Source organism: Stenella coeruleoalba, assembly GCF_951394435.1.
Source record: "Stenella coeruleoalba genome assembly, chromosome: 4".
Lineage (NCBI taxonomy): Eukaryota > Metazoa > Chordata > Mammalia > Artiodactyla > Delphinidae > Stenella > Stenella coeruleoalba.
Window position 1 is genome coordinate 4,683,200 of NC_137149.1, and position 19,174 is coordinate 4,702,373.

General features: G+C 36.3%; 1 protein-coding gene across 3 annotated transcripts in view; it reads right to left on the bottom strand.

Moving 5' to 3' along the window:
* NAA15 (N-alpha-acetyltransferase 15, NatA auxiliary subunit) overlaps nt 1-19,174 on the bottom strand; it is a 79,842-nt gene that overhangs the window by 31,020 nt on the left and 29,648 nt on the right. For 2 of the 3 annotated variants that reach the window (XM_079919623.1, XM_079919622.1), the window contains exons 5-13: nt 14,202-14,336; nt 12,818-12,971; nt 9,307-9,426; nt 7,636-7,731; nt 7,372-7,478; nt 5,302-5,374; nt 2,479-2,648; nt 822-974; nt 138-266 (exon numbers count right to left, since the gene is read on the bottom strand). In XM_079919623.1, the coding sequence (XP_079775749.1) occupies nt 138-266; nt 822-974; nt 2,479-2,648; nt 5,302-5,374; nt 7,372-7,478; nt 7,636-7,731; nt 9,307-9,426; nt 12,818-12,971; nt 14,202-14,336 (1,137 nt within the window). Of the gene's footprint in view, nt 1-137; nt 267-821; nt 975-2,478; nt 2,649-5,301; nt 5,399-7,371; nt 7,479-7,635; nt 7,732-9,306; nt 9,427-12,817; nt 12,972-14,201; nt 14,337-19,174 lie in introns of all 3 variants that reach the window. The other variant, XM_079919621.1, reaches the window with a different exon arrangement.

Consider the following 19,174-nt stretch of genomic DNA (forward strand, 5'->3'; position numbering starts at 1 on the left):
AAATATGAACACTGGTTTTTAGAAATCACTTACTATACATTGTAAGGTGAGAGAAGAGAAAAAAACTATAGGATTTCCTCAAAACTTTCAATGTGTAACAAAATGAAATGAGAAACTTTTATGTATGTGGTACTTACTCTCTCAATCTCATGACATTTCTTAAGTGCTTCACCAAATTTATTCATTGCCTTATAAGCTTGGGCACATTCTGTCTGGAACCACATGCATTGCATTTCATTTAAATTCTCAACCGCTGATGTTCCTTCCTATATGAAAAGCACACACACTCAAAGACAATTTCTTATCAAATACATTATTCCACCATAGGATTTAAAAAGGAAAGATGGTCAATTGATTTGAATTCTTTCAAAATAATTTTCTAATTTTTTAAACCATTCTCAGGGTAAGAGGGAATAGTTAATATGTGAAAGAAATTAGAATTGTATTTCTAACCACTAAAAAAATATACACATACACCCTTGTAAATGATTAATCAAAAGGTCTACATAATTGGGGATGGAAAGTAACATAAGAAACAGAACAGTAACACACGGCAGATGTTCAATTAGTATTAGTTCCCTTCGCCCTTAAAAATTTCAACTGAACATACATCAATATAAATCAGAGTTTAAAAACCCACTGTACAACCATATTTAAAAAATGATGTTCTATACTAATATTGATTTCAGTTTTTTCTGATAAGGCAATTCAATTAAAATCCTGTGTTGATATTAAAAATATCAGACGTAAATTTTGAAAAATAAACAAGGTATACAAGTATGAACTATTTATTCACAAGCAAGAAAACTAGCTGTACAAACCCTTGTAAACTTCGAGCACATTTCTTCAGCCTCTTTTATCAGATTGGCTTTTAGCATGTATTTTGCACACTTGGAGTTGATAAATCTGTCTGCTGTGTCCAAGGCCTGGGCCTCATCCATCCACCTCGCAGCTTCTTTAATATTCCCAGCATGCTAATAATAACAGGGTACAAAAGCAAAATAAACCACTCAGAGTATGCTAATTTTACTATGCAAGTAATTAGTTTCCTGTTCATAAATAACTAAAACACAAATGGAAGAAACAGTAATCTTCTGTCTCTTACAACCCTAATCAACGTAGATGCATACATTCTACAGAAATATAAGTTCTGATACCTTTCTGGCGATGCAGAATATAAGCTCTCTGATAGTAAAGATTTGTTTTAAAAATTTTGTCTACTGTTATAACCTCATTGACTACACACTACAACAGTGCCTGGCACATAGTGAATACTCAAAAATAATCATTGAATCAAAGAATAGATAATAATCAAAATCTTTAAGCCAGAACAACAAAGTTTACTGTAAAGGTCATAAAAGGCAAACGGATCGTCAAATTTCTACTCCAAAAGAACCATGGAAACATTACAATTAGGACCACTGGTGGACATTCCACAATGATCCGCATTCTACTTCGTCTAACTAGTCCATTTGGGAAGGTCACAAAACTAATGAGCCTTACTTGGCTTTAAAAAAGTGCTTTTAAAACATTACTTGGGGGACTTCCTCATGGTGCAGTGGTTAAGAATCCACCTGCCAATGCAGGGGACACGGGTTCAAGCCCTGGTCTGGGAAGATCCCACATGCTGCGGAGCAACTAAGCCTGTGCACCACAACTACCAAGCCTGTGCTCTAGAGCCCGTGAGCCACAACTACTGAGCCCACGTGCCACAACTACTGAAGCCCATGCGCCTAGAGCCCAGGCTCCGCAGCAAGAGAAACCACTGCAATGAGAAGCCTGTGCACCGCAACGAAGAGTAGTCCCCGCTTGGCGCAACTAGAGAAAGCCCACGCACAGCAACAAAGACCCAACGCAGCCAAAAATAAATTAATTAATTTCAAAAAAAAATTACTTAATTTCATAATTTTTTGGTAAATGAATTATTGGTTTACAATCTCTTCCCCAAGAGCTTTTATTACTAAATTATATTTGTATTAAGATAGTAAAGCGGCAACTTTAAGATGATTTTTCTCAAGCAAGACCCAGGAGTTGAAACGGCAAAGAGCTAATACGTAGAATTCATAGTAGACATCTTCAGTTTCGTTTTAAGATTACCAGATACTGATATATATGATCTTACAGAAATGTTAATAGAAACAAACATTTCGCAGCAAATGTAATTATTTATTATCTATAGTCTTGCTACTTAAAACCAAGAAAATAACCAGGTATGTGTATGAACAACCATATATATGAATGACCATACGTATATATGTATACTTGTTTGTGCATAAACAGATATAGATGGGTGAGCAAATGAGCATGACCATGACAAGTCTCAAAGTAATCAGACTGAGAAATGGACTATATTTGCTGCTCCATGTTTTGCGAGCTATCAAATATGCCATTTCTCTTACCGCATTCAGACTCTACAGCATGTGTTTTCTTAATTTGTGTTTCACTGCCTCATAACAAAAGAGGAGAAAAGATTTTTACCTTATAGATTTTAGCTTTCACAAGAAAGAGTTCTATCAACGTGGGTGTACTTTCAATAGCGGTATTTATGTACCCCAGAGCAACAGACGGCTGCCCAGTCCTGTCGTAGTGCTGTGCCAAGTAGTACTGGACCCAAAGTAACGTGGTTGGCGGTTCTTCCTTCCCATCGTCTTTGAAAAGTGGGGGGGCGGGGGAGGAAAGAAAGCAAGCTTAGTCATTAGAGATATTAGTAACAGACTAGCCACCGCAAAGTGGCTCTATCTTTATTAACAAGGGAAGCAGCTCAAACCATGTGATTTATGCATCTAGTTATGCAACTAGCTCTAACCCTATAAAATCTCTGGAAGGGACCACGCTTTCTGCTCTGCATCATTATAGCTCCTAGCACAATGCCTTGCATAGTAATAACTTCATATAGTTAACATGGCAGATGAATGAGATCAAAGCTATAACAAATTACCTAAAAAGAAAACTGAGGGGAGGGAGGGGAAGGGGAGGGTTCGGGGGGAGAGGACACGACAAGTTGTACTAGAACTACGAGTATACTGATCAGGATGTTATGTATGAGGGAAAAAAAATAAATAAATAAAGAGAAAATTTCCATTAATGTGACGGTAAAAAAAAGAAAAAGAAAGAAGAAAGGCATGACTGCTCAATTGGGTTTCTAGCTAATGTACCAAACTATACATAAATATACTTGTGATGTGGTTATTTTGAATTTTGGTGATTATAAGATTCTTAACATATTTTAATATTATTCTGAATATGCAACAATGCATAATTTAGGTTAAATAAAAATTATACCCAAAAAATGAGATGAGTAAAAATACTTATTCTGTATTTTAGTTCATAATTTTATTTTTATATACTCACAAGAAAGTGTGCAAGTTAAATATACAACCCACACATTAAAAAATGATTTTTTAATACAAATTTCTAAAATCTAAGAACTGTTATTTGCTTTCAAAGAAAGCAACAGAGTGCTTATTTTTATCCTAGTAGAAGTAGGATGGCTCAGTGGACAAACAATAGGAGTGGAACTCACCAACTCCCGTTCTGATAGATCTGCAACTAAAGTGCTGCATATTCTTGGGCATGTCATTGAACCTCTTCCACATTTGTAAAATATGTAGGAAAATGCTGATAATCAAAGGAACATCATGATGATTAACCGATGAAACCATGGTAACGCCTTCTAAAAAGTACTATTTAAATTCATCTGAGATCTAGAAACAGTGATCAACTCAATAGCAATAAGCACCCCAGGTCCCATACTGGGCTTTCCCACTGTAGGAAACAGGGCTCCTTGGGAAAAACAACTGATTACATGTCTGCTGTGGGCAGTATACAAGGTGAGCTAGAATATTTTGTCATACCAAACTGCAAAGAAGCTATCAACTACTATCCTAGTATGTGAAGGTTTAAACCATTTGAAACTGCAAATATGGTTAAAGTCATGAATTCATAATAATACCTTTAAAACATGTATTGGCCATCTTTGAAGAATGCTACTAAACCAATTCATTATTTTGAAAACTGGTAAAGAACAAAAAAGTAGGCTAGGCAGGGGAGAAAAAGCAGCATTTATCTTGCTTTTTCTATACAAACTGAAATACTGCATAAGCAGATGACAGATAGTATCTCTTTAAGATAATAAAAAAAATGAATGGTAGAATATCACTAGCTTGTAATTCTTAACAGTTCTTAACATATGAAACAAGTACTTCATGCCTCTTGATCAAAGAACACACCACCATCTTGAAATAATCTTGCTCATCCCTTTGTCTTTAAAACAAAAAGGAACAAAAAAAAATCAAATCAAATCTCATCAAACCTGCAGTCAGACCTTTCCGTGAGAAGTTTCCGTAATGATGGAAATGTTCTGGATCTGCCCTGTCTAATAGGGCAGGCATTCGATTTGCACTAGCTATTGAGCAGCGCTTGAAATGTGGCTAGTACAACTAATTAAATTGTTTATTTAATTAAAAACACTTTAATAGCCGCATGTGGCTAATGGCTACCATACGAGACAGCACAGCTGTGCATCCAACTAGCAATTTGTAACAAATCCAGAGGACAGAGGAATAACACGTCAAGCAACATGATATGGGTATATTCAGCAAAATCCATACTACAGAAAAACTCAAGGGAAAAAAACTAACTTCTTTAATAAATAAATTGCAGGAAGAAAGAGGGAAAACCTACAGATTTATAAAAAAGGGTTAAGAGACATAGCAAACAAACTCAAAGTATAGATTTCACCTGGATCTTCATTCAAACAAACTTCAAAAACAAAGAGAAAAAATGCTATTTCCAAGATACCTGGAAATGTAAGCATGGACTTTTTTCTTTGATATTAAGAAAGTATTAATGTTCAAGTATGGTGATGCTATTATGGTTATAATCTTTAGAATACTGAAATATTCATGGATGAAATGATGTGATGTTTGGGATCTGTTTTAGAATAACATGGGAGTAAGGGAAGTAGGTAAGAATACAGATGAAATAAGTTTGGCCACGAGGTAAAAACTACTGAAGTTGAGTGGCGGGTAAATGGAGTGTCATCATACTATTACATCTAGCTTTGCAGGTGTTTTAAATTTTACATAAAATTTTCTTCAATAAGCTACTGTTATTATCTTCTTACCAATGTACAGTTCACACAATGTGTACATTAATGCACCTTCATCTTAAAGGGAAAAAAAGTTTAAATATACTAAGCTTACTGACTAAATAATGAACAATACTGACCTTCTGATCAAGAATTTCGCAACATATTAAGATTTTCAAGATTTTTTTAAAACATAAAACTTGAGCACTTACCACTGGGGTTAAATAACCGGCAGCTTTTTAGAGATGTTTCATAACCTACTACTAATTCTTCTATGATTGCCACCTGGAGTACAAACACACAAGCACACTTTAATAAAAATAAATAAATATATAGTTACTATGCTTGTGCAAAATGTGTTATTTACTACTAGAGGGCTAAATAAACATTCCGATTCCCCCCTCCACCTCTCTCTCTCTCTCTCTCTCTCTCCCTCTCATACACACACACACACCTTTTTATAAATCTCTTAACCTATGGATAAAAATTTAAAACCATACATTTATGAAGGTGTGTTTTAAGGCAAAACTTTCCAAAAAACTTACTGGCAACTCCTTTCCCTGCTATAAAATAAAGCATCAAGCTGAACTAGAAATCAGGAAAAGGCTGGACAGAAAGAGGTAGTGTTAGGGATGATTTTTATCTTGGTTCATTGTTACCTCAATTCACATAAATAACACAGTTAACATTTGCACTTTAGGAATCAAGAATTAAATACTGTGTAAAAAAGAGAAATTCCACAAGCATATGACAGCATCCACTCTCGATTTCATCACCGTGGGGAAAGCATCAGTAACAGAGAAGCATGGCACCGTAGGTGGGTTTCTGAGATCCAGGAGAGTGAGTGGCTGTCCCAGTTCTGGTCTCTCCTGAGTCATGACTGTACTACTTACTCCTGGCTTCGTAAGAGATCTGTGAATACTTTTAATTTATTAATTCCCTTCTTTGCTTAATCCATCTATAATGAATTTGTTACTACAGAAGCTCTCTTAAATGACCTCAACTTAACTGACTCAACAGGTTAACACCAGCTCTCTCCATCACCTCAGAAAATTGTGAGGACTGAATGGCCACAGCTAGGTTATTCTGCTGCGCCCATGTTCTTCTCCCACAAGGTGAGCTACATGCTTACTAAGAGGTTTGTTTTCCCAAACCTGTTTGAATTAGTTGCATTCATTATCATCATTGCAGAATTTAATTCAATATTATGTAAACTTAAGAAATGAGAACAAAAAGAAAGAACTGCTTCTATTAAGTCAAATACCATGGAAAGACTCACAGACAAATTAAACATTTTTTACCAATTTAGGTTTAAAAAGATAACCATAAAGGGAAAACTCGTAACAATATATATGATTCTACAATCAAGATTGCTTCACAAGCATCACGTTCTCACTGTACCAAAACTAGAAGTAAAATACCATATTCTATCAATGTGATTTAATCAAGGGGGAAAAAAGGTGAAACAGTCATCAATAAAGCCCATACCTTGGACCTTTCAACAAAAGACTGTCAGAATAAGTGCCCTTTATATGCTTTAGCTTTAAATGTTTAGCACATTTAATCTTTCCCACCTTTAAGGTGTTTTTTTTTAAACCCAGCCAACATGTCTGATGCCACTGTACTTATAAACAAAATAATCTAAATCAGGATTAAAACACCCTTGGGACTTCCCTGGTGGTCCAGTGGATAAGAATCCACGCTTCCACTGCAGGGGGCATGGGTTCGATCCCTGGTTGGGGAACCAAGATATCCCACGCCATGCAGTGCGGCCAAAGAAAAAAGATTAAAACACCCTTTAACCAGCGTTTTGAATGTTGTAATACGTAGCTGAAAGAGTAAGCTGACTTACTGGGACAGCAAACAAACTCTTCTGACAGAATTTTTTTTCTACCAAATAAAAAGGAGAAAGATTACTAAGCTTCAACTTAGTTCAAAAAAAAAAAAAATTACTTCTGGGTTTCCCCATGAGCAGGAATTAGAGAAAATATTGAAGAAATCACTACCTTACCAACTTTTCATCCCTGTACCGACTCATTAAAAAGTACATATCAGAAACAAAAGACAGAACAAATAAGCAGTAATTTATTCAGCTAGAGAGCAGAGGATGAAAAGGAAATGAGGCACAGAAGCATTTAAACTGCAAGCTAGGAAGACTGTTAGCAGATTCACACTGTGTACACTATGTGCACAGGTAGCCAAGAACCAATTATTCCAAATACTGAGCAAAGAAATGACAGTCAAAACACAAAACCAAACCAAACCATTGTATTTTGCTTTACCTTTTCTTTATCTTTGTATAGAGACCTCAAAGTATTGAAGACTGGTGGACAACCCTTGCTGAAGTTCATCCTTAGGAACTTATCCAAACATTCTTTAAACTTCTCACCTTGGAAGAAGAAAATCCTGTTGACTTACATGTACCCAGACAACTCTAAAAATGCATACATCAAAACCTTAACATGCACACTCATATATTTAAAACCAAGGAAAGATACTGTATATCATCACACCATTTTCATTCCTTCACAATTATTCTCACCTACCAGATAAAAAGTTTAACGGCAGTCTTCTTGGCACCAATCCCCTGGGATACTTAGTCCAGGCCTCCTCATAAATTTTTAGTCGTTCTAACATATTAGCTGCAAATCAAAACAAAAATTATTTTTCATATGTAATTAAAACATATTTTTCTAGAAAATTACAAATTTCTGAAAATATATAAAAATTACCATATTAAACAGAAAATTTGAACATGGGAAAAATTATTCATAATCTAACCACCTAAATATATCAACAATCATTTTAGAATACTTCTAATATTTTCATATTTTAATCTATAATCATATAAAATACATAATTTTCCTTATCCTGCTCTGCTTTAGGTGGCCTTTCAAAATCTGCCTGCTCTACTGTAGTTCCAAGAAAGGCTCGGTTATTAAGTTTCCACCTACGGCTTCTCCAGTATTCTTTTCAGCCTCTCCTCTAACTCCTCTCCTTTGATTTATCTTGGAGCTTCTGGATTTATCCTCTATCTTCCATTTCTCCATATTTCTTTTATATTTTCTTTTACTCTCAGGTAAGAACTTTCCTTGTTCAATCTTTCACGTCACTAATTTTCCTCAGCTGTGGCCCCTTATATTTAATCTATTAAGATTTTCATGTCACATCAAGAAGTATGTTTTTCATGTCCCAGATTCCTAACAGGCACTTTCTCTTAACTGTGCATATTTCATTGCCTCTCTTCATCTTAGGCTTCTCTACGATCTCTACTCTCCCTTTGGCTGGCACTGATGATTACCTTTCCAATGCTGGTGTTACTACAGAGGATGACATTCTTTGTACAAGGTTTCTTTCACATTTATCAATGTACCAGGAATAGTTCACTATCAGTCTTGTGGGAAACTTCGCTTCAAATTAGATCATCCTGGCTAAAGACTCTGCCTTTTTGTAGATGACATGTTTCTGGGTTTGTCCTCACAAGCAGGTCCTATTCATGGGAGAGAATGGTTGGGGAGAAGAGTGTCTCTGGACCAAGTTTATTTGAGTCCTTCTTCCCACATAGGAAACAGTGCTTCCCTTTCAGCTTGGCAACATTCACTTGCCCCTGGCAGGCCACTCTGCTATAGCCACAGGTTATCACAGAAGTCTTTCCTTTGGGGAGACATCTCCATTTCTACTTTTCCCTTTCACGTTTCTGATGCTGCTATGCATTTGTAAATTTTTCAAACTTGTTTCTAAAATTATTTTCACAACTCTTTCTTTGAATTTGTAGTAGAAGAGAGGTTTCAGAAAACACTTAGTCTACCATATTAAATGGAAGTTCACAAATGTACTTCTCTATTCAGATTTTGAACCAATTCTTTATTTTCATTAGTTTTCCTCCTGTTAACCTTTCTCTTTTTAAAGTATTTATTTATTTATTTAGGCTGTGCCAGGGCTTAGTTGAGGCACACGGGATCTTCGCTGAGGCATGTTTAGTTGTAGCACGCGGACTTCTTAGTTGTGGCGTGCGTGTAGCATCTAGTTCCCCGAACAGGGATTGAACCCGGGCCCCCTGCATTGGGAGCGCACAGTCTTACCCACTGGACCAGCAAGGAAGTCCCTGAACCAATTCTTAACCAGTTCTTCTAGTTATGATTTTCACTGAGTTAACACAATATATATTAACAAAAGAAGCAATTAAAACTTAGAGAGTAAGTTTTAACCAATGCTACCTGGCTTGAGTGCCTTTTCCAAGCCTTTGTAATAGGCCCAGTTTTCAGGATTTCTCTCTTGTAATCCTCTGTAAACATCAGCTGCATCTTCCAAACGACATAATTGCAACAGAAGTTCCCCTGATAAAAAACAAATTAAGTATCTTCTGATTGTAACTTTAAGTTTTCCCCAAACTTTCTCTTAAAACCTCTTCAATATTGGGAAGTGGGTAGATTTGGTATCCTCCTGAGTTCTCAATTCCCTTCAACAAGACTATTTACCATGTTACTTTATTGTCCCTCCTTTTTGAAAGTTCATGTGTAGAAATGCCATCCTCTTCACATCCTCAATTTATTCAGGTATTTTTCTAACTCCAGGCTACTCTCTCAAGGTCACTGAACACAGTCACCAAGCCATCATCTACTACTCAAGTATTCCTGACAACGTATGGACAATTTCAAAATCCAAATTAATGCCCCAATCCAATACCCTAACCTTATGATGCCCTAATCAACTAAGAAACGATTGTGCTCTAGCAGCCCATAAGCATGGCCACATTGTCTCTCTTCCCACTACTGTTTTTTCTCTCTTCCAACTACCAAATATGCATCTTGCTTTAAACTTAACTATCTTGACTTTCTTCTCCTTGTCTCACTAATCCAACCCTCCAACCCTAGAGGAAAACCGTTCCCTTTTCTTCACGCCTTTCAGCAACCTGTAGGCTCACTGCTTGTCTTCTCTGGGTTGCATGACCAATCTCATCCTGAATGACATTAGCAGCCCCAAATATGAAAACTAATCTCAAAACCTAGGCTCCCTCATTTACCAATTTTAAGGCCTGGATCACCCCGACTGCTTGCTTGCTGTACACCTTCGCATAAAAGAAGTCAGCAGATGAATGGACTGAGGCACTGGTTTCACTAGAAATATATGAGCTCCAAACTCACACAAGCCTCAAACGCTACTCGGGAATCCTTTTCCCTACCTTAATGGGCTCCCATTCACCAAACGTATTATTTTCAAACCAGGACTTCACCCTTGCACCCTTTCTATTATCAGATAATAAAAATGAACACTTACTGAGAGTGAAAGTGACTTTTAAATGTTTCACTTGCATTACTTAATTCAATTCTCAAAGCTCTATGAGATAGGTTACTATTATTTGTGTCATTATAAAGCAGAGAACATAAGTAAACTTGTCAAGGGTCTTTCAGATAGTTAACTGTTAAGAGTCAGGATCTGAACCCAAGCACTTTGGCTAAATGAGCCCATATTCTTAATGTTTATACCCTCAGTGGTTCTCAACCAGGTGCATTTTTGCCATCCATGAGACATTTAGCAAGATCTGGAGACATTTTTGGTGTCACAGTAAGGGGAGCAGGTGCTATGGTATCCGATAGGTAGAAGCTACCAATGCTGCTAAACATTACACAAGATACAGGAAACTTCCACCTCCAACACCGTGGTCCCAAAATGTCAACAGCGCCAAAGTTAACGGTCAGCTCTACACTAACCAAAAGCCTACTTCACTAAAAACATAAATAATATTCTGCAACTTTTCTCCCCTACGCTACACCCATCCACATTTCCTTCCCGTAATCTTTACCCACCTTTCCCTTGTAGAAGAAACTGATGGTATAAGAATTAACAATGAAACTTTCTGCCTAACTATGCCCACTCACCCACGCCAGGAAATTCCTAAATTATCCTGACTACCCACCACTAACATCAATGCCTTTTATTACTGGAATATCTGACGATTGATGACTCTACTCTTAGTTCCCTTCTTTTCTCTTTATATACCCTGTCCCCAATACCTGATTCACTGGAAATATCAAAACATATTATGTGGAACGAACTGATGGCTCTGTTTCCTATTTCACTGAGAAAATGGAAGCAACTAGAAGAGAACTCCCAAATACCCACTACATCGACACACCTGCTTGCCCATACACTCTACCATCTCTCATTACTGGGGATGAACTATTCATTCTGCTATCTAAGCCCAACCTTTCAACTTACCCACTAGATCACACACCCTCTACTGTACTGCATACTCTGTCTCATTATCCAGTGAGTATAAGCAAATGCTGTAAAAATCTTCTTTTGATCCTATAACCCATTCCATCCACCACTACCCTATAGGTGTTTCCTATACAGCAAAACTACTTGTATGCATCATTTATGCATGCTATCTTCAATTCCTCTACTTAAATCTCATTTAAATCTACTTGATCTGTTTGGGCTTTTACTACCCTCCTTCCAAATGTTCAGAATGTTTTTTTGTTAAGGTCATCAGTAACTTCCAAACTGCTAAATCCATGGGTCAATTCTGAGTCCTCAGCTTGAGCTGTCATTCTTCCTCACTAAGAAAGTTATAAAAATAATAAAACAAAACAATGTACTTAAGAGTATTTTGAACAATGTCACATATTTCCATAAAGAAACTGAGGCTCAAGTCTTGCCCCTCATCATTTAGCTGGTTAGTAGCCAATGAAGGAATTCAAACTAGTTTTCTCAACCTCGTGATCTTTCCAGTAAGTCAGAAACCTCCTCCTTTATAACTAACAGACTGCTAAGGGATGATCAACTCAAGTGCGAGAGGGCTGTCTTGGGTCTACAGCTCACAAATGAGCTCCAGACGCCTTAGACTTCCATTCTTTTCTTGCCAGCAGCATTATCCTCTGCTGAAAAGTTCATCAAGCAAATTGTGGCTATACCCACTCCGCACACAGATACCACACTTTCTAGTGTTCAACTTCAAGGGAAGCCAAAGAAATCTGAAACCAACGAACTTCAGTCGCCTGGTGTCACAAAGGTAAAGGAATATTTCAGATGGCAATTCTTAGGAAGTACTCATATTCTCAATTACTTGTTATTTTTCTTTCACTTTCCATAATCAGTTCCTCAACTTTTAAAACTACAAAGACTCCTTCTCAACCCTCTAATAAACGGCAGAACTGGAGATCTTTATTTAAGGATCTACCCATCCTCCTACCCTAATCCACACATATAAACCCAAATCTCTGGTTTCAATTCATGTTCTGTGTTCAGAGAGACATTCAGATAAACCATAAAGAACCCTAGGAATGTCCCATAAGCACTTTAGTAAAGACTGATTTATCAATATATATTACTGACAATAAAGAAATGTGTTGTACACATCCAGTTTTGCCAATAAGCAGTTTCTAAGAAAATCCTCTGTCTCATAAAATTGAGCAATTGCCTCCAGTGTCTTAATCAAACTCTACAGTATTGTCAGATCAAAGATACTTAAAGAGAAAATATTGTACTGAGTCACTTCATTCAATGATTTATTGTTCACAATTTTTTTCCCTATAACAATATCCATTGTTTGAATGTGTATTTTCCCACATTACAAATTATTCAAAGTGCATGAGTAAGAAATAGATTTTGACATCAAATCAAGAAGTTGTGTTATATGCAACTATCAGTAGCAACTAGATTTTTCAGTTTTGCTCTTTGTCATAATTAAATACCAGAATAAATTACACTCTTTAAAAAAAATACCTTTGGTTTCTTCTACAGCAAGTTTATCACAAATCTGCTTTTCATAGGTACAAAGATGTTCCAGAGCTTCTCTATAGAGACCTGCTTCCCGAAGAACTTGATTCTGATATAAAAGGAGTTCACTATATTCATAATCCACTTTATCAGGGGATGTCTATATATGGATATAAGGAATACTAACAGTAAGAATTTTGTTTTCATATTAGAAAATTGTTCACACACTCAAATACATATAAAAAGTCAAAGGATAATATATGATGAACAAAATTCATTTTTTAAAATTCCTAAATATCTTTCTAGGGAGCAACTAAGTAAATAATGTCAATATTAACTTATAACCCACTGAATAAAATAATCCATTAAGTCCTTACATATAATAAATAAACAGGGGAGAAAGGAAAGCTCTTACTTAAGAATAGAATGTCAAATAAATCTAGAAGGAGTAAGGCAGAAAAATCACCATTTGAAACTAGCATAGGAACAGCTGACTCAGGCAAGAGTCATCATCAATGAATGCCAAAACTAGTGGTGAAAGTTTGATGAGGAACAAGACTATTCATAGAGTCTCAAATTGTTTATTAAATACAAAGAGAAAAAAATAACAAGTTTATAGTGAAGAAACCTGGCAGACACCACCTTAACCAAGTAATCAAATGGAACAGACACCATGTGACTCAATGTGGTGAACTAAGAAGGGCTTGAAATCACTTCTGTAGTTTCCTGCCCAAAATGCATAACAATATCTAATAATGAGGAAACATCAAATAAATCCAAATTGATGGACGTTCTACGAAAGCACTGCCATGACTCTTCAAAACTACCAATGTCATGAAAGACAGAGAAAGCCTTTGAAACTTCCAGATTAAAAGAGAATGAAGAGAAATGACAACTAAATGTAAGTTATGATTCTAAACTGGATCCTGAAATGGAAAAAAAAGTCCTAAAAAGGATATAAACAGGTCGATTAGTAAATTTTGAATATGCATTGTGGATTAGATAATAACAGTCTATCAATGTTAAATTTCCTAATTTTTTGATAATCTATACAGCAGTATGTATACATTTGACAACTATAAAGTTATTCTTAGGAAATACCACACTGAAGCACTTAGGAGTAAAAGAGCATGGTATCTACAATTACTCTCAAATGTTTCAGGAAAAAAACTAAATAGCTAAGTAAATATAGAGACTGTAAGTAAATGTATCAAATATTAACAATTAGTTAATGTGAGTGAACTTCTATATGGAGTTCTTTGTACTCTTCTTGCAACTTTTCTGTAAGTTTGAAACTATTTCAAACAAAAAGTTAGTAAGGCTCTATACACTTCTTTTAGCTATATTAAGAATAAGACCTAGTTTACTAGGTATGACTTCTGGTTGTTACCTGTTGTGTTTTCCTAAATTCTTCTAAAATCTTTGCCGCCATTTCATAATCTTCTAATAAATGGTAAGCAATAGCATAACCAATCCACGATGCTCTCTGTGCAGGTCGAAGCTGGAGTAATTGATACCTCGTTTCCTTTAAGAGGGGAAAAAAAACACTTTTTAGTTTTACAATGAAAGTAAATGCTTCTTAGAAAGATGATATTCATTTACCCCAAAACACTGAGCAATCTGTAACCAAGGATGGAAATCATAACAGAAAATAGTTTCAAACATCCATATTGTGTAGCTTTACAGAAGCAAAAACATATTTCTTAAGAAGCACAATGAAACTTCCAAGATAATCTTGTAATTTTTTAAAAGGTTAAGACCTGGTACCCTTTATTACTTACTGATCTACTTACTCTAAGAAAAGAGGACATGGGGAGGGGGAAGGGTAAGCTGGGACGAAGTGAGAGAGTGGCATGGACATATATACACTCCCAAATGTAAAATAGATAGCTAGTGGGAAGCAGCTGCATAGCACAGGGAGATCAGCTCGGTGCTTTGTGACCACCTAGAGGGGTGGGATAGGGAGGTTGGGAGGGAGACTCAAGAGGGAGGAGATATGGGGATATATGTATATGTATAGCTGATTCACTTTGTCACACAGCAGAAGCTAACACACCACTGTAAAGCAATTACACTCCAATAAAGATGTTAAAAAAAACCCCAAAACCTATGGGATGCAGCAAAAGCAGTTCTAAGAGGGAAGTTTACAGCAATACAAGCCTACCTCAAGAAACAAGAAAAATCTCAAATAAACGATCTAACCTTACACCTAAAGGAACTAGAGAAAGAAGAACAAACAAAACCCAAAGTTAGCAGAAGGAAAGAAATGATAAAGATCAGAGCAGAAATAAATGAAATAGAAACAAAGAAAACAATAGCAAAGATCAATAAAACTAAAAGCTGGTTCTTTGAGAAGATAAACAAAATTGATAAACCATTAGCCAGACTCATCAAGAAAAAGAGAGAGAGGACTCAAATCAATAAAATCAGAAATGAAAAAGGAGACATTACAACAGACACCTCAGAAATACAAAGCATCCTAAGAGACTACTACAAGCAACTCTATGCCAAGAAAATGGACAACCTGGAAGAAATGGACAAATTCTTAGAAAGGTATATCCTTCCAAGACTGAACCAGGAAGAAATAGAAAATATGAACAGACCAACCACAAGTAATGAAATTGAAACTGTGATTAAAAGTCTTCCGACAGGGCTTCCCTGGTGGTGCAGTGGTTGAGAGTCCGCCTGCCTATGCAGAGGACACGGGCTCGTACCCCAGTGCAGGAAGATACCACATGCCGTGGAGCAGCTGGGCGCGTGAGCCATGGCCGCTGAGCCTGCGCGTCTGGAGACTGTGCCCCGTAACAGGAGAGGCCACAACAGTGAGAGGCCCGCATACCGCAAAAAAAAAAAAAAAAAAAAAAACTTCCGACAAACAAAAGTCCAGGACCAGATGGCTTCACAGGTGAATTCTATCAAACATTTAGAGAAGAGCTAACACCCATCCTTCTCAAACTCTTCCAAAAAATTGCAGAGGAAGGAACACTCCCAAACTCATTCTATGAGGCCACCATCACCCTGATACCAAAACCAGACAAAGATACTACAAAAAAAGAGAATTACAGACTGATGTCACTGATGAATGTAGATGCAAAAATCCTCAACAAAATACTAGCAAACAGAATCCAACACATTAAAGGGACCATACACCATGATCAAGTGAGATTTATCCCAGGGATGCAAGGATTCTTCAATATATGCAAATCAATCAATGTGATACACCACATTAACAAACTGAAGAATAAAAACCATATGATCATCTCAATAGATGCAGAAAAAGCTTCTGACAAGATTCAACACCCATTTATGATAAAAACTCTCCAGAAAGTGGGCATAGAGGGCACCTACCTCAACATAATAAACGCCATATATGACAAACCCACAGCAAACATCATTCTCAATGGTGAAAAACTGAAAGCATTTCCTCTAAGATCAGGAACAAGACAAGGATGTCCGCTCTCACCACTCTTATTCAACTCAGTTTTGGAAGTCCTAGCCACGGCAATCAGAGAAGAAAAAGAAATAAAAGGAATACAAATTGGAAAAGAAGAAGTAAAGCTGTCACTGTGTGCAGATGACATGATACTATACATAGAGAATCCTAAAGATGCTACCAGAAAACTACTAATCAATGAATCTGGGAAAGTTGCAGGATACAAAATTAATGCACAGAAATCTCTTGCATTCCTATACACTAATGATGATAAATCTGAAAGAGAAATTAAGGAAACACTTCCATTTACCAATGCAACAAAAAAGAATAAAATACCTAGGATTAAACCTACCTACATACAGGAGACAAAAGACCTGTATGCAGAAAACTGTAAGACACTGATGAAAGAAATGAAAGATGATACCAACAGATGGAGAGATTATACCATGTTCTTGGATTGGAAGAATCAATATTGTGAAATGACTATACTACCCAAAGCAATCTACAGATTCAATGCAATCCCTATCAAATTACCAATGGCTTTTTTTACGGAACTAGAACAAAAAACCTTAAAGTTTATATGGAGACACAAAAGACCCTGAATAGCCAAAGCAGTCTTGAGGGGAGCTGGAGAAATCAGACTCTCTGACTTCAGACTATACTACAAAGCTACAGTAATCAAGACAATATGGTACTGGCACAAAAACAGAAAAATAGATCAATGGAACAAGATAGAAAGCCCAGAGATAAACCCATGCACCTATGGTCAACTAATCTGTGACAAAGGAGGCAAGGATATACAATGGAGAAAAGACAGTCTCTTCAATAAATGGTGCTGGGAAAACTGGACAGCTACATGTAAAAGAATGAAATTAGAACACTCCCTAACACCATACACAAAAATAAACTCAAAATGGATTAGAGACCTAAATGTAAGACCAGACATTATAAAACTCTTAGAGGAAAACATAGGAAGAACACTCTTTGACATAAATCACAGCAAGATCTTTTTTGATCCACCTCCTAGAGTAATGGAAATAAAAACAAAAATAAAGAAATGGGACCTAATGAAACTTAAAAGCTTTTGCACAGCAAAGGAAACCATAAACAAGACGAAAGACAACCCTCAGAATGGGAGAAAATATTTGCAAACGAATCAACGGACAAAGGATTAATCTCCAAAATATATTAACAGTTCATGCAGCTCAATATTAAAGAAACAAACAACCCAATCCAAAAATGGGCAGAAGACCTAAATAGACATTTCTCCAAAGAAGACATACAGATGGCCAAGAAGCACATGAAAAGCTGCTCAACATCACTAATTATTAGAGAAATGCAAATCAAAACTACAATGAGGTATCTCCTCACACCAGTTAGAATGGGCATCATCAGAAAATCTACAGACAACAAATGCTGGAGAGGGTGTGGAGAAAAGGGAACCCTCTTGCACTGTTGGTGGGAATGTAAACTGATACAGCCACTATGGAAAACAGTATGGAGGTTCCTTATAAAACTAAAAATAGAATTACCATATGATCCAGCAATCCCACTACTGGGCATATACCCAGAGAAAACCATAATTCAAAAAGACACATGCACCCCAGTGTTCACTGCAGCACTATTTACAATAGCCAGGTCGTGGAAGCAACCTAAATGCCCATCGACAGACGAATGGATAAAGAAGTTGTGGTACGTATATACAATGGAATATTACTCAGCCATGAAAAGGAATGAAATTGAGTCATTTGTTGAGACATGGATGGATCTAGAGACTGTCATACAGAGTGAAGTAAGTCAGAAAGAGAAAAACAAATATCGTATATTAATGCATGTATGTGGCACCTAGAAAAATGGTACAGATGAACTGGTTTGCAGGGCAGAGGTTGAGACACAGATGTAGAGAACAAATGTATGGACACCAAGGGGGGAAAGCCGCGGGGGGGTGGGGATGGTGGTGTGCTGAAATGGGCAATTGTGATTGACATGTAGACACTGATGTGTATAAAATTGATTACTAATAAGAACCTGCTGTATAAAAAAAAATTAAATTAAATTAAAAAAAATAGTACAAAGGAAAAAAACCCACTTTTTTTTAATACAGTGCCCAACCACTGAGGTAAGATCCATAGAAGACAACTCAACAGGTACTACATGGAAAAATAAAAAAAAAAAGAGGGACTAAATAAATCTTATTTAATAGACTGATTTAAGCGTTAAAATATAGCTACAGTGGTGATCATTTCGTAATGCAGAAAAATATAGAACACTATGTTGTGCACCAGGAACTAATATAGCATCATAGGGCAATTAAACTTCAAAAACTCCAACCAACCAACCAAACTCAGAGAAAAAGAAATCAGATTTGTGGTTACCAGAGGTGGGAATGGGAGTGCGGTGGGGAGTACGGGGTATTAAATGAAGGTGGTCAAAGGCACACACATCCAATTGTAAGATAAATTAAGTACTAGGGGTGTAATGTACAATATGATTAATATAATTAACACTTCTGTATGATATATGTGGAAACTGTTACAAAAGTAAACCCTAATAGTTCTCAGCACCAGGAACAAATATAATTTTTCCTTCTTCTATTACTTTGTATCTATATAAGATGATGAATGCTTACTAAACAGTGTGGTAACATTTCATGTAAACAAAATCATTATGCTGTACACCTTAAACTTATACAGTGCTGTATGTCAATTATATTTGAATAAAACTGGAAGGAAGGCCCCACCCCCCCGCACACACAATGTAGCTACTAAGACAGAGTATTAGTCTCTATGGAGGTAAAAAGAATAAACAAACAAACAAATAAAAAAATATATATAAATGTTAATTTTTCACTGAATTGATTAACTCAATCTTATACAGTAATCCAACTCTGCCTCACAGTAAAATAATTTTTAAATCTGATTAGTCCAGTC